At 38.9% G+C, this 16,685-nt stretch overlaps 1 protein-coding gene across 1 annotated transcript in view; it reads right to left on the bottom strand.

Moving 5' to 3' along the window:
• GAP43 (growth associated protein 43) overlaps positions 1-15,863 on the bottom strand; it is a 96,503-nt gene extending 80,640 nt beyond the window's left edge. The window contains exon 1 of the mRNA XM_006096843.2: positions 15,453-15,863. Coding sequence (XP_006096905.1) covers positions 15,453-15,482 — 30 coding nt within the window. The 5' untranslated portion in view covers positions 15,483-15,863. The remainder of the gene's footprint in view (positions 1-15,452) is intronic.
• Positions 15,864-16,685: the final 822 nt, after the last annotated feature.

Here is a 16,685-nt window from a genome sequence, read left to right as displayed (position 1 = left end):
TCTATATCTATATCTATATCTATATCTATATCTATATCTATATCTATATCTAATCTATATCTATATCTATATATGCCTAACCCACAGTTCGACTGTTTGACCGTTCGACCAACCAACCAGTAGCTATGATGCACACTGGCCACCAGAGGGATCAACGCAGGAGCTGCTGAGCTGCAGTGACTTGGCAACTGTGGTTCTAGTGTGACATACCCAGAACCAGAGAGGTGGGAGTCTGATTCCGGGGTGCGTCACCCAAGAACCGCCCTCTCGCAATCTGGGACCTCTCAGGGGATGTCGGAGAGCTGGTTTTGGCAGGATCCCCACAGACCAGGCTTAGGGACCCCACGGGTGCATGACTCCGTGCACTGGGCCTCTAGTCTAATGACAGAAGGAAAATACTGTGGAATGAATCAAGGTTCCATTTCCATTTGGATGACTGAATGAGAAAGGGAACGAGATTTGGGAACAAGAGATGATGACTTATTTTTAAGATATGTTGAGGTTGGGGGTCTTGAGGGTCATCAGAAAAAAAAGATTTCCATTAGACAGTTATATATAAAGCTTTAGACCCCAGTAATTATGAAGCCTAGAGAATCTGAGACCCATAGTCCATCTGAGAACATAGATTAGATTATCCATGGAGTTTCCGTTGAGAAAGAACATACAAGAATAAGGACAAAAACCTGGGTAACAACTTTTCAGATTGGTAAAGAAAAAGGAGCCAAGAAGAAAAAACAAACAGATAAGAACAATGTTCAACCAAAGATATAGGAGAGAAAAAACAGCAAAAATAGATGTTTATGGATGCCAAGAAAGTAAAGAGATTCAAGAAAGGAGGCATGTGTCATGGTTTAAGATGTCCCAGAAATGTCATCGCTTTACTTGTCTTTCTAAGAGTTTACAGAGCCTCCTATTTGTCTTGTATACCCCAACAGAGACTAATGCAGAGCTCTCTCAGGGTAGATATCAATCAATCAACATATGTTTCTTGAGTCAGGCACTGAACTCAATACCTTACCTTCAAAGGGTTTGCAAACTAGTTGGGGGAAAATTCAGTACATACAAATACAAAAGGATAATCAAGTAAAGCTTTGCTTCGTGGATGCCAAAGAAACTGAACAGGTAATATATGCTACTGAAGAACTAAGAGAAATATGGTAGTCAGGAAAGCATTCACAAAGGAGAGAACTCTTTATTCTGGCCTTAGGGGTTGGATGAGATTGAATGAGGCAGAAAGGGGACTTTCCAAGTAGTGGAAATGACAATGGAGAAAGATACAAGGAAACTAATACTTAAATTTATGCTTAGACTGTCTGGGACAGCTGGCTGGTTTGGCTCAGTGGATAGAGCGTCGGCTTGCGGACTGAAGGGTCCTAGGTTCGATTCCGGTCAAGGGCATGTACCTTGGTTGTGGGCACATCCCCAGTAGGGGGTGTGCAGGAGGCAGCTGATCGATGTTTCTCTCTCATCGATGTTTCTAACTCTCTATCCCTCTCCCTTCCTTTCTGTAAAAAAATCAATAAAATATATTTTTTTTAAAAAAGACCGTCTGGGACAGAATGCCACAGTAGAGGAGCTTTGCTATAGAGCAGTGGTTCTCAACCTTCCTAATGCCGCGACCCTTTAATACAGTTCCTCATGTTGTGGTGACCCCCAATTTCATTGTTACAAATTGAACATAATTAAAGCATAGTGATTAATCACAAAAACAATATGTAATTATATATGTGTTTTCCAATGCTCTTAAGCGACCCCTGTGAAAGGGTCGTTCGACCCCCAAAGGGGTCGTGACCCACAGGTTGAGAACCGCTGCTATAGCACACATGGTATTTTATAAGTTGGAAAGCTTTAGAGCAGGGGGTCCTCAAAACTACGGGCCCGGGGCCCAAATGGCAAATACAAATATTGGATTTTGTTTCCCATTTTTGTTTTTTTACTTTCAAAATAAGATTAATGTGCAGTGTGCATAAGGAAATTTGTTCATAGTTTTTTTTTTAAACTATAGTCGGGCCCCTCCCAACGGTCCTGGAAGGGACAGTGAACTGGGCCCCCTGGTTTAAAAAGGTTTGGAGGACCCCCTGCTTTAGAGGAAAACTCAATTCAATTCTTTTGTTTATATAGGTGGGAAATGGCAAGCCAGAGTGATTAAATTTGTTTAAATTTATAAGCCTAGTCAATGGCAGAGCCAGTAGGAGGTAAGGCAAGAATAGGAAATTGGAATCAGATTCAAAGAAGCCTGGGAAAACAATCATAAATAAATACAATTAACCCTATAAACACCAAAAAGCAATTGCAATTTTGAGGAGAAGGGAAGTGCAATGTAAGATTAACCAATAGGCAGTGTGTAAAGGTGATGCCTAAAACAGGGAATTTTGGTGGCTATCCAGTCTCTTTCTCCTGGAGTTTTTCATCTGACAACAACAGCAAAGATTTGAGTGACTTTTTTCTACATTTTCCCAAGAATGGCATGTATCTAGTACCAGTCTGGTCTAGATGCAGAGGAAAGAGGTTAATTCATTGGTTTTAGGGCCTTAGGATGTTAGGGCTTGGTTTTCTTCTACGACGTTGGTTAAGAAAGGCTGGTAGAAGAAGGAAAGGATGGATTGAATGACATTGCAAATAGAATTTAGTAACTGATAAGATAGCATGCATGGCTTTCATATAGGAAGGAAGAGTAATCAGTTATTCTAAGTAATGAGCTGGTAACTGGGAATGTGCTGGTATCAAAAAAATATGTGCCCTAACTGGTTTGGCTCAGTGGATAGAGCATCAGCCTGCGGACTCAAGGGTCCCCGGTTCGATTCAGGTCAAGGGCATGTACCTTGGTTGCCGGCACATCCCCAGTGGAGGGTGTGCAGGAAGTAGCTGATTGATGTTTCTCTCTCATCAATGTTTTTAACTCTCTATCCCTCTCCCTTCCTCTCTGTAAAAAATCAATAAAATATATTTTATATATATATATATATATTGTCAAAAGTACGGGACTCAGAGGTCTAATCTAGGGAGAAAATAATTAGTTTATCATGACACTATCTGAGGTGACATCAAAGAAAAGAAGGAAAAATAATATTTTTAATAGCTGTAAATCTTAAATTATGAGGAAGTTAATTTTTCTATGGGTTTTCCTATGGTTCTTATAGCTTGGTTCTTTATGGATGGAATTTTACAATATACCCAAGTTCTGTAAAAGTAATAATTTTGATAAGATATACTTAATAAATTTTAGTCTGTGCATGAGACAATCAATTTCCATGATACTAGAATGATAATATAGCAGAATTGTAGAGGTCTGGAGGAAAACCCTTAATCACCGAAATATAGTCTAACATAAAATAAAACAATACCTGTGATGACAAAATTGACATTGTTTTTTTAACTAAGAATCACTAGATTTTCCTATTTAAGTAAGGATAAAAACTGGCCCTAAGTATGCTTAAAAGTATAATTTATTACACTAGTTTCCCAATCTTGTTGGATTCTTCCCTGAATACTCTTGTTCTTGGGCTTATTGTACCTTCTAGATCTTTAGAAGTGAAGTCTGAGCCATCTGTGGTCATTAGTATTCCCAAGACAATTTTCACTAGAGGATTATGGCCCAATTCCAAATTGAGTAATTCTATTTTATAACTCTTCCTCCCTTTTCAATTATAATCTCCATTTCCTCCTTTGTACTGGCTTTACCCCAAATATGTCAAGTATGAAGTAGAGATGGAAGAAAGAATATGCAAGAAACTAGGTCTTGTTGATGTTTTCTATACAGCTCTTTAGTTAACTGTCCATCAGTATGGAGTACAAATATGGCTGAGTTATCCAAAGTTATTACCTTGTATCTTTCAATGAAAGGCAATCAAAGACATGGGGAACACTGAATTTAGATTTAGCATGAAAGATGTTCAAATGAATACTAAATACCAACCCAATTTCTCCAAAGTAGCTTTCTCAGGTGATAGAGAAAACAGAATCATCTTCTCTTTCACTGGAGTAAACAATTGCTAGAGGGCAAGGGCAAGATTCTAAAGATCTTACACTTCAGGAAAAAATATATTTTGAGTAAACCAAACCCTCAAATAAGATTTGACTAAAGAAAGGGCCAATACTTTTTAAATGAGATAATACCATTCTCCTTCCCTTTAAAAATCTCAGAAGTTTTAAGAAAGATTAATCCAATAAAACAGGAAGAAAAACCTCCAAATGCCTGGGTCTTTGAAGATGAAGTGAAAGAAGTTTAAGATGGATCACTTGTGAAGTCTCAACTATTCCCTTACATCATTCATTTAAAATACTATTTTTTTCATTGATTTAAAGAGAAAGAATTTTGAAATGCAATGCCCACTCCTAATGTACTCAATGCCTCTTTCTCCTCTCCCATTAGAACCCTGAAGAGAGTAAAGAACTAAAGTGGATTACCTTCAATACAACATGTTCTTAGAAATCTAACTGCAAGTTAATTATTTAGAAACTGAGAATTTTCTCTTTAAAGAAATTCTGCCTTGATTTTTTCATTATTATTATCATCATCATCATCATCATCATTATTACTATTTTGGCAAATAATAGAGACAATTGCCTCTACTAGAGTTTGAGTACAACTGTGGAATGCATCTTTTGGAATAACTGTTAAGGATCTAATCTGATGATTAATTTTACTTCTGAGTTTATCAAGCAGGTAAATTGGTTTAGAATTAAAGCAAGCAGGAGTGAGAAGAGGATTTGCATTCTAACAGCTCCTAGGCTAGTTGTGCTAAGAGATTCTGAAGTCATTTAGAAAAGCAGCCAGTTATTGAGTTCGCTTAACCTTTGGAGATTTTTTTTTAACTTTTTATTCTTTGCCTCATCTAACTCCTTTATAGATTTATAATGCGAGATATTTAGGTCTTTCAAAAAATTTTTTTGAATGATTATTGGAATTGGGATTACAGATAATGGATGAAAGGCTAATTACCAAAATTCTATTTGTAGAGCAAACTGGTGGATATAGAGACAACAGCTCAAGATTTTAGAAAGTGCCAATTTGCTAAAAATAGATAAATATCATGATTATTGATGGACTTAATTCAATGACATTCAAAATGAGATGATTAATATCAAAGAGTAGCATTTCTCTGATATAAATCTAAGGGAGATGTTTTACACCTATTATTGCCCAATTCTTTCACAGAAACAGATCCTGCACACTAAACAATAAAAGAGAGGAAAGCTCTACTGTGCCAAATTAGCAAGAATATTTGGTAGCTAATATTTCTCTTAGACAGGTGATACCTGCCTACCTGCCAGAGTTCAGCCTCTGAAAGGCAGTGAAAAACCTGTACCTGTCAACTCTAGATGTGGAGATTTGCCCTAACCTTTCTTTTTTAGGTATAAAAGCCCATCAGATCAGTAATCTGTGTAGTTACTACTTCTTTTTAGAGAGCCCCACCAATAATAAAATGCAATACAAGCCCAAATGAAAACTACCAAAGGGAAAAATTAGTGGTCTACCACATTTGAGGTAAGTCCATCCTGATCTGGGTAGCTACCCTATTATGGACATATAAGTATATTTTCAGGAGAAACTTTCTCACCCATATTATTCTCTCACTAGATTGGGTATAGCCTTTCAGAAATTTTGTCTAAACCATGTGACCTGGCCCTTCCTCTAGTCAGAGATGGTTGGTCCATTGGTAACTAGCTGACCTGAAAAGGACCAATCAGATTCATTCATTTTCATTATTTTGCTCATATTCTCTCTCTCTCTCTCTCTCTCTCTCTCTCTCTCATCATCATCATCATCATTTAGAATTTTGAAGAATTTGAATAAAGAAACAGAAAAGCTAGGGTTATTAGTAACTGGGTCCTTTAAAGGCAGGGCTCCAGAAAGAAAGTATATGAATTCCTGTTGTTGAGGTTCCCAGTTCTACTCTGGTTCCCCTAAGTTTGGCTATTCAACTTTCTAATTTCTGAGATATCTAGTTTTTTTCCAGTAGATCCCTTATATATACCATTAAAGTTTGTTTCTGTTACTTGTATTCCATTAAAGACAAATAATAGAAGCATACATGAGTGTGTGTAGAGATGAGACAGAGAGAGATGGCATGAGAGACAGAGAGAGTAAGAGATAGAAACAGATGGCTAGAGTGAAGGATTAAGAGGGATACCATTAGCCAACCATAGACATAATAAAAGAAATAACTATTTCCCTCTAGATACTAGTTTATTTCCAAATTTCTAGGCAACATATCTTTCTGTTAAATTAAATATAAGTTCCCTATATAAAAGTATTTTTCAAAATATGCATGATATTAATTGTTCTATTTTAAACTTTTCATTTCTAGGAAAAACAAAATCTCTTAGACAAACTTGATCCAATTATTATACTTAAAATATTTTCAAATATTATCCATATATAAGAACTAAGATTCTTTAGTTTGCAATAACTCCATTGCTTATATGAAAATTTGATAAATTTTGTATTAGTAAATTGGTCACTTAACCCAATCAACCAGGAATACAGGAGAACTGAAATGTCCTTTGTAGAGATCCTAAGAGCTTCAAAAAATTATTTATGGCATTTAGAGTTGAGGTGGAAAAGGTTCAGGATTGTATATCACTTCTGATCAAGATTAATTTCTGATACATTGAGGAACCCTAAAGCTGTATAAAAATGGTGTGCAGGTGATAATCTTTGAACTTCCCTCAACCAGGCTTCATCCCATTTTCAGTCTCCTACCCAGTCCCACAATCCTTCTCTACTCTTCTGCCTGACTGGTCACTCATGTGATGGATGTGAGCACAGCATGCCTGGTAATATTAGTGCTGAGAACCCAATTTAGAAGTGAGGTGGAGAAGCAGCCAACTTAGCAAATGGAGCAGAGAAGTATAGATATGAAGAAAAAGACTAAAACAGAAAAAGTTAAAATAAATATAGTGAATTTTTCTAATTTGAACTGATCCTTGGGGTCTCCCATCCATTTGACTAATATTTACTCTGTAGTTAATAGGAGAGAAGGAGTGAGAATGGAAGATATATATCTCTATATCTCTATATCTAACATCTCTATCTATAATCTATCTATATTCCATACAGGAGTAAGGTTGCTACTTTGCAAAGAAATATGAATACTTTAAGTTTCAATATGTGGAATTCCTCAATTAATAATATTCTATATTTGAAAAATATATTGCTTATAAAACACTTATTTTTATAACTTTATTTGAACCTCAAACCAGTCTAGTAGAAAAGAAAAGTCAGGATTGGAGTGTTCTTTTTATGTGTCCAATACATAGATGAATAAACTAGAGCTCAGAAAGATTAAGTTACTTACCCAAGGTCACACGACAAGCAATTGGCATAGCCAGGTTTAGAACCCAGGGAAAGGGTTTATTCCACTACAAAGACATGAAACAGGACATTAAACAAACAACATTTAAGGAAATAAGATCTGTAAATAATTAAGGATAGGAAATCTGGAGGGTCAGACTCCCATACTACAATGTAAACTCACAGCAAGCGTACTACTCTCATCTAAGCAGACAGGAGAGGGAAGTGTAAATTTGACCACAACTACCTGTGAGAAGGACTGGTAGAGTTGAATGTACATTTACACAAAGTCAGCTCTGAATAGGTACATAAGAATGATCTTCAGACCCAAACATCTCCTATAATGGTCCATCATGATAACCTTTTCCTTCCTACTTTTATTTCTTCAGTAAATATTTTTTGTTGAGAAGTTAATATGTTCCAGACACAGCTTAAGATGCCTATTTTGTCTAAAGTACCCATTTAGAATGTTGGAAGGGACACACTTTTTCTGAAAGTTTTTCTTTTCATAGCCTTACCCATTAAACATTAGTAATCAATAAGGAAAACTGTACTTGGACCTGAGAGGAGGAGAAAAAAATAGAAAAACTTCAAGAAAGAGAGAGAGATTGAGAGTAATGGCCCAGATAAAGAATAAGAATGTGGAGATACTACTCAACTTTAGCAGCTGAAGACAAATTTTACCTATAAATCATTTTGTCTTATTCTCTTCTCAAGGCCATGACAATTCAAAGAAAAATATGCCTCCTGGAGTCTTGCAGGAAGTATTTTCATGGAAAGTTGTGGTTGCAATTTGCCTCATATTGGCCACAATATGCCTAATTCAGAATCCAAATCCCTTCAGTCTATTCAAACCTAAGAAAGATAAAGTTGATCTGGTTCTCCCTCCTTTTACATAACATATGAAGAACCACTTACTATCCAACCCCCCTTTACTCCCATGAAAGGTTTCTCTTTGAGGAATCTTATTATGTGGATACTTCAGTGAAAATGTAAGAAACCCAAATGAAAATAAAATTAATTCTTAAACACAGGTTCCTGAGCACAGATCAACATATTTTGAACTTTATATGATCAATGAAATAAGTCAACTAAGAGTAACAAAAGATTGAGTCAAAGTTTATTTGGAAAAGTTGTGGAGTAAAGCGATAACAGTAAGTACTGGGTCAAAAAGGAAGGGCATGAAAAGCTTCAAGACTATAGTAAATCATGTGTCTTTCTCAGGACTCTGCTAATCTCAGAGGGCAGGACTATATGCTGGTTGGTGGGGAGTAGGACATCAATGGGAGGCTTTCAGATAGTACCAGTTATGGTAATTTGGAGAAACATAGTATTAATAGGTTCATTTTATGCCTGCTCTCATTAAAAAATGATGGTTATCATCCTACTGGTCAATATCAAGAATTAATGATATCAGCTCCACTTCAAAATTTGATGTCAATGAATTACAAAAATATACTAGTGATTCCATCCATTTGGATGTGCCACAACTTATGGAAAGTCAATAAACCTGGTTCCATATTCATTTAGCAAACAGATCACCTACAATTGAATCTGATTACTGTATTTGGCAAGTCTTGTGGTAGGCACTGAAGATAGAAAAAAAAATTAACCTTACACCTTTCCCCTTAAACAACTCATTGTATGGACACCAATATGAAAAAGAAAGAAAGAAAGAAAGAAAGAAAGAAAGAAAGAAAGAAAGAAAGAAAGAAAGAAAGAAAGAAAGAAAGAAAGAGAGAGAGAGAGAGAGAGAGAGAGAGAAAGAAAGAAAGAAAGAAAGAAAGAAAGAAAGAAAGAAAGAAAGAAAGAAAGAAAGAAAGAAAGAGAAACAAAGAAAAATGCTATATAGTGCAACAAGTGACATAATAGTGATATTATAAAATACTAGAGGCCCAGTGCATGAAATTCGTGCATGGGGGGGTGTCCCTCAGCCTGGCCTGTGCCCTCTTGCAATATGGGACCCCCTTGGGTAGGGTCCCTAGGCCTGACCAGCGATCAGGGCCTATCAGGGCTTTCCTTCCCCCAGCTGTCAGCAGCTGGCCCACCCCCACCACAGCCACTGCTTGCCATCTGTGCTGTGCTGCCCCTCCCCTGCCATCAGTCGCCTCCCTCTGCAAGCAACAGGCGTGGGGTGCGATCACTTGGCTGGCCTGGGCCTCCCTCTGTGGGACAATTGTGGAGCGATTGGTTGCTGACCAATTACATCGCACCCACCTTGGCTGGCCTGGCACCAGTGTGTGTCATAGCGTGGTCATCCTGAAGGTTGTCTGGACGGTGGTTCTGCTGTTCAGTTGTTCAGTCAATTTGTATATTACACTTTTATTATTATAGATAACATAGTCACAAAAAAGGTAGGAAGAAACTTAACTTAGGATGGTCAAGAATGGCTTCAAAGAGCCATTCTTAGAGGAAAAATGTGAATTTTCTAGGTTGAGAAGGAGTGTAATGTGAGCAAAGAGTACAGTATGAGCAAAGACACCAAGGTCTGAAAACTATGTTGCATCATAAGATGAGAGAATAGGGTGTTTAAAGATAGCGTTGGAAAGGTAGGCAAGTCTGGATCATGTCATCCATGCTGAGCAGTTTATATTTTTGCTTCCAGTTAAGCGGGAACATTAGAGAATTTTAAGGAGGAATATTATATGACCAGATTTGTGTTAGGTAAAGATAAGTACAGTGTTATGTGTAAGGAGAATTGAAGGAGAGCAAGATGAAGGTAAGGAGTCTATGTGAGAAGCTATTGCCTTTGTCTACTCTAGAGAAGATAATGAAAATCTGAATCAGGATATTTGTAGTGGAATTGAAAAGCAGAGCATGGATACAAAATTTTATTAACAAGAATCTAAGGATTTAGTAGCTGAATGTGGGAATTTAAAAAAAAAGAACTATGTTCAGGATTACTCCCGGTCCCTAGAGCTTCGAAGCTGGCTAGCGGTGGGCATTTGGAGGAAGGCTAAGTGGAAGACTGAGTATGGTTTTGTACATAACAATGTGGTTATCTCTTAAATATTTAAATAGAGATACCTAGTAGATCAGGAGCTTAGGAGAGGTATCCAGTATACAGATTTGAATTCACACAGGTGGTTAAAACTCCGACATGAATGAGATCACCTAGAATTGGTGTGTAAAGTGAGAAGAGAAATGGATCAGGATCATGAACCTGGAGATAATCTATATTTGGGGGAGAAGAGAATGAACAAAGACAGCAAAGCATATGAGATGGACCTATCTGAGAGGGAGGAAAATGAGGAGAGTTGTCATGGGGGTCAAATGAGAAGAGAGTTTCAGGAAGAAGGATAGCCAACAACACAAAATGTCAAAGAGATAGCAAATAAGACATAAACTGAAGTTAGTGGATGTGGTGTCTTTTTCAGAACATGTTTCAATGGGATTATGGAAACAGAAACCTTATGAAAGTAGATGGAATAGTGAGTGGGGAGTGATGAAGAGGAGAAAGTGAGTATGAGGAGACTTTTTAGGAACTTTGTTCTAACAGGTGGGTGAGACAGAACACTGTAGAGATGGGACAGGAGAGTCAGGAAACAGTCTTTTAAGACAGAATAAACATGAGGATAGTTATAGGCTGTGGGGAAAGGAGTTGATATAGTACAAGATAAAATCTTAACAGAGAGTAGGACATGATGGAATGAGATTCTGGAGAAAAAATAGGAGGAACAAGAGTACAAGCAGAGAAAGCAACTGTGACCAGAAACAACTCCTGAACAGAAAAAAGCAGCATAGTAGACACTGGACAATCTTGAAAAATTGGCAGTTTTAAGCCAAGGCTCACAATGCAAAACTTGGACAGAAATTTTTGTTTACATTTGTATTGATCATTGTTTTCACATTAATTTTGTGTAATGCTACAAAAGCCCTTTAAGGCAAGCAGAGTGGGATTTTTGCTTGTTTGCTTTGGATTTGTTTTTTTAGTCTCCATCTTACAGGAGGAAACTGAAACCCAAGATTATGTGATTCATTCAAGATCATAGAATCAGTATATTGCATAGACTAAGGACTCTCTACCCAGTGCTCTTCCCAATACCTCAGAGAATGTTATGAAGACTTCACTGCAACGGTGCAGAGGCAACCAGACCACACTTCTGAAATTCAGAAGAGAGAATCCCTGCCCACAATCATTTCTTTGATTGACAATAGGCATGCTTGGTTGCCTGAAAGTCTCTATGACAGTTAATAGGGACGTCAATGCTATATCTTCTCTTGAGATGATCTGGGCATGTGCACCCTTTGAAATGTTCCTTTAATATTAGAGGATGATTTTAGATTCTTCTTACTTTATCAGTATGAACAAGGAAAATATTTAGTAAATACACATGTTCTACCATTGCCTGAAAGGACCCCTCCCCCTTTCTTATGGGGCCAAGTAAAACTGAAGTATGTGGAATTATCAGCCCCAGGCATATCACTGACAATTTCATTAGGAACGAGGCAAAAGGGACCCCTTGCCACTCTTCTTCTCAGTGAATAGGAGCACTGCCCTTTAGCATAAAACATGAAAGGAGGTTTCCATAGTTTTGCCAGCTCAGCAAGAGAAAACATTAACCCTGCATATTCTTATCCCAGTTGTCTCAGCATGGATGGGGAGGGAGGGGCCAGAATTATAGACTGTCAGCATGAGAGAGCAGAGCTCATTGTGTATGGGTTAAAAGGAATTAGAGCCACCAGATATGAACACATTGAATTTCTAAGGTTCTCTGCAAGTTCAGATAATTTGGCAGAAAAAGAAATCCCTTTAAATGATTTCTTTTTTCTGTTTATGTTTGGAAATGTGTGGTAGAACTCAGTACTTTCAAAAACGAACAGCTTCAATTGCATTAAGTAGAATGTCTCCACTTAATTAATTCACTTAGTCCCTGGGTGACACTGGGTGTGGCTCGGCGAGATTTAGGAGAAATCCAATTTATAACTAGGAGGAACCTAATTTATAACTGGGAGGAAGCTTCTGCACCAGGCAGCAAGGCGGCATCCTTCCACACCTTTTCCAACACTGCAAGGGGAAGACGAGGTTGGAATTCTAAACTACAGATCACACGCTCTAAGGACTATCTGTTGTATGAGGGAAAAGGCAGATATTGGTGGGGTTGAAGGGGCTACTTGCTTGCATTGGCATTTTTTACACTTCAATTAAAGTCCTTAGTTTTAAACAAAGGAAACACCTCACAATTTTCTTGCTTTGTGGACTCAGATCCTATCTTGCAAGTTTTTCATCATCTGCAATATGCACGGTAATTAAGCTGTTTAAAGTTAATCCCAAGATATTTGAAAATCATAAACCAATAAAATCTCAGGAATTCTTTCCTTTTATCCCTCCATTGCCCACTTCTTTATCATCGTCTCATCCCCATGCCACTGCCATTCTCTTCTTCTTGCTTTAATAATCTATAGTGGTGGGTAATTAATGTCCAATAAAGATCATTTATGCTTTCGTCTCACCCATTGGCAATGTATTACAACTCAGAAATCCAAGACTGCTTTTTATGCTGCTCAAGTGGAAGAGGAAGGAAGTGCAATCTCTCCAGCCCCCTCCCACGTTTCTGCTGGATTTTATGGGTGTGGCAGAGTTTAGACCTTTGCAGATTTTTGCCCTTGTTTTATTCCCTGTTAAGGACCAGGATGACTAGATGCCAGAATGAAGATAAACACAATCAGATCCTGCCATGAGTGATACAGGATCATTACACCCACAAGCAGGAAACCCATGTGAGACAAGTACTCACACATAAATGCCAGTCAGTGTAGTACGGAGCCCACGCCCTAAATACATCATTTCCTTCAGTCTGATTTAATTCTATCCTACATACTGACTTATGTGAATGATACACAACAGTGGTAAACAGGGAACAGGGCCATTTCACAGAGAAGCACACATTTATACAATAGGACAATTTCTATACCTTTTATTTTCTCTCATGCATATAAATTATGCTAAAATGCATTCAGGCATATGGAAGCTACACAGAGTACATGCATGACTATCATACATGAAGTGTGCAGATGCTATGCACATTTAGTGCAAATTTCTACAACTCCCAAACACAAAATGTCAGCTTCATTACTTTGCACATCCAGGGAACACTTGGGGTTGTCACTGAGAGAGAACCCTAGGGAAGGCAACTGTCCCTTTTGGGGAAGGGAATTCCATTAGCCTCAATTCCCTTTCTAAAAATCATGCTTGGTTTCCTTTGTCAAAGGGGGGTGTACATATACTTGTGTGTGTCTACAGAAAGTGGCAAAAAGTTGTAAAGCAACATATTTTCTTTTCAAAATTAAAGCTTTCTTAAGTGAATAGCATTGGCTTCCTTTGGTCTCCGCCTTTCTAAATTTTATTTCCCCAGCTCACCAGTGGGGCAACCTCAGGATGTTTCCTGGACAGTGTGCTTAACCCAGCCACCTGTATCCACTGCATTTATGTGTTAGAATGAACACAAGAAGAAGCGTCCTGATTTGGAAAATAAGCAATAGAAGCACCAGTCTCTAGAACCATAAAACAGTTTGGGGAAGTCCGGCATGTAAGATTCTCATGCTCTTCCCCAAACACCCCTACACAACCCACCAAACCACACACAAAACCCCAGGTGCCGGTTACTTTATGTATGTATGTATGTATGTATGTATGTATGTATGTATGCTATGCCTCTCCATCCACTGCTCTGATATTCTGCTTCTGTCTCCCTTCCCCTTCCTCTTCCTTCTCCTTCATCCTCACTCCCGCCCCTCCTTTCAGGGCGCTGGCTAAATGTTCTAATCCGGCAGGCTGTTTCTTCTCCCCCCCTCCCCCCCTCCACCCCCTTCCGATTCAGCGAGTGTATTACAAATTGCCCAGTATCCAATACCTGCACAGGAATAATGCCCAATTCCTATCTCTTGCACTCCACCCCTAAGGCAATCAATCTGCAAAAGGCTTCTTTAACCAAGACTGCCATCCCCTTCCTCCGGGCACGCGCGCGCGAGAGCGCGCGCGCGCACAGGCACACCCTCACCCATATCCCACACCCATTTTTCTCCTTAACCCTTCGCTAAAATCACTCAAACGTGTTCCAATAAATGTTTGAAAGCTTCATTTGGCGAATGCCAGGGCACTGTCGGTTCCTGCTAAGCACCATACTCTTCATTCCTCCCTACCCTCACTCCAAGTTTCTAAAATGTCTTTCAAGAAATAAGTGAGCAATTTGAAATGGAAGAAAAACCTGGGCAGTGGGGGAGGGAGGGCGGGGACTCGGATTCTTGCTAATCTTGTGTGTGTCCCTCTTCCGGATGAAAATGAGTCACCAAATGCTTATTATCCAGAATGTTAGCCTGACTCTGGTCACTGACAACCCCAGGAAAAATGCAAGGGAAAGGGAGAAAAGACCTGATTTCCAACAGGTAATACTGGGCTCATCTTTCCCATCCCCTCGGAGCTCAAAGCTCCTAGGGGCGTGGTCCACCCTCTCCTCGGACAGCTGGCGGGTGCACAATCGCTATGGATTTTCCCCTTCCACGCGGCCAGTTTCTCCCCCAGCCCCAGTTGCCTTCAGATTCTTTTTTTGAAAAAAGAAAAAAAAAAAAAAAGAGCATCTCCCAAATCAGTTTCATTCATTGACAAATAAATAAATAAAACCTTCATATGTTCTTCCATTAATACCTGCGCCCATTTGAGGCTCAGGCATGTAGGAAATAAGGCTTCTCCCGCAGCACATGTGAGAAAATTGTACCACAGAAGAAGCTATACTCATTACTAAATATCATTCTTTCAACCTGCTTTTCGCAAAGAATATAAAGGGCTGCTTCCCCATCTTATAGGTAAAACCTACATCTTTCTCCCAGATCCGTTTCTACCTCCACACCCGCAAAACCAGACCTGAAATGCTGAACATTAACTAATAGCCGAATAAATAAATAAATAAATCGTATTTCTAGCCAAACAGGCGTATTTTTCCTATCATCATCTAAATTAGTAGCAGCAACCCCAAACCAGAGCATGAGAAACAGAATAGAATAAAAGCTGGGATGCAACCGTCAGTTACCATAGGCTAAGGAAACGCGAGCACCATGGCCAGAGCAGAAGCAGTTAAAATATTTTCCCTGCCTTTACAGGGAAATACTGTACTCCGGTAATTTCACAACAGCAAGAAGTAAAAATCTTTAGCTCTACCTGTTTGGTTCTTCTCATACAGCACAGCATGGTTGTATCGTCCCTTGCCTTCTTCCTGCCTTCTCTCCTTTCCTCCTCTCTCTTTCTTATTCCCCCCCTCTCCACCTCTTTTCTGCTTGCTTGCTCACTCGCTCTCTCGCGCTAGCGCGCTCTCTCTCCCTCCCTCCCTCTCTCTCCCTCACACACACCAGGGCAGTTAGCAGCAACTGTAAGGTCCACAGCTATTGCTCATCGCACATGCTCTCTCCTCTCTCTCTTCTCTCTCTCTCTCTCTCTCTCTCTCTCTCTCTCTCTCTCTCTCTCTCTCCTCTTTCTTTCTTTCTCTCCTTTTTTCTCTCTTCCCCTCCCCACCTACTCTTTCTTTTTCTTTCCTCTCTCCATCTCTTTCTCAGAATTGTTCTCTAGCTTTCAATGACTAATCTCTTCCCCAGCCCCCACCCCCATTCTAGACAGTCACCCCCTCCCAGTCCCCTGCCAGCCTCATGAATATTTAAACATCTCCAATCTGGACCCAATTACCCACCGACTTTCTGCTGCATTGAGAGAGTGGGTGGGGTGGGGGCAGAGAAGTATATCCCAGCCGGTTCAGGAGATTGGATGGGATGTGTTTTACATGGAAGAGGGGCTTGAGGAATGCTTGTATTTCTTCACTAACTCTGTTCTTTTCCCAATATCATAAAAGCAAAGAACAGCTATTCTGAATGAGTAGTCAGACTTATACAACACGTTATATCTGCTATTTAGGTTTTATGCAGTTAATAATTGTGAGGGTTAAGTTCTCTCAAAAAATAAAATAACATGTAAATATTACACATTGTGTGTATACTGTACTCAGTATTCACATAACCTAAAATAAATGCATACATATAAGCTGAGATATGCACCAACATATCTCATTTTGCTTCAATATCCTTGAAAAAATCCACAAATATATTGCATTTTAAACATTCTAAGCACTTGAGTTTAGAAATAACTAATATTGCCCTAGCTGGTTTGGCTCAGTGGATAGAGCATCAGCCTGTGGACTAAAGGGTCCCCTGTTCAATTCAGATCAGGGGCACATGCCCGGGCTGTGGGCTAGATCCCCAGTGGGGGGCATGTGGGAGGCAGCTGATCAATGATTCTCTCTCATTATTGATGTTTCTATCTCTCTCTCCCACTTCTTTCCTCTCTGAAATCAATAAAAATATTTATTTTTTTAAAAGTGTAAATAATGTAATTTTTAGGTATATA

This window comes from Myotis lucifugus, unplaced genomic scaffold, assembly GCF_000147115.1.
Source record: "Myotis lucifugus unplaced genomic scaffold, Myoluc2.0 scaffold_188, whole genome shotgun sequence".
NCBI lineage: Eukaryota > Metazoa > Chordata > Mammalia > Chiroptera > Vespertilionidae > Myotis > Myotis lucifugus.
Note: the sequence above shows the minus strand (reverse complement) of the source record. Positions and strands in the feature narration are given on the sequence as shown.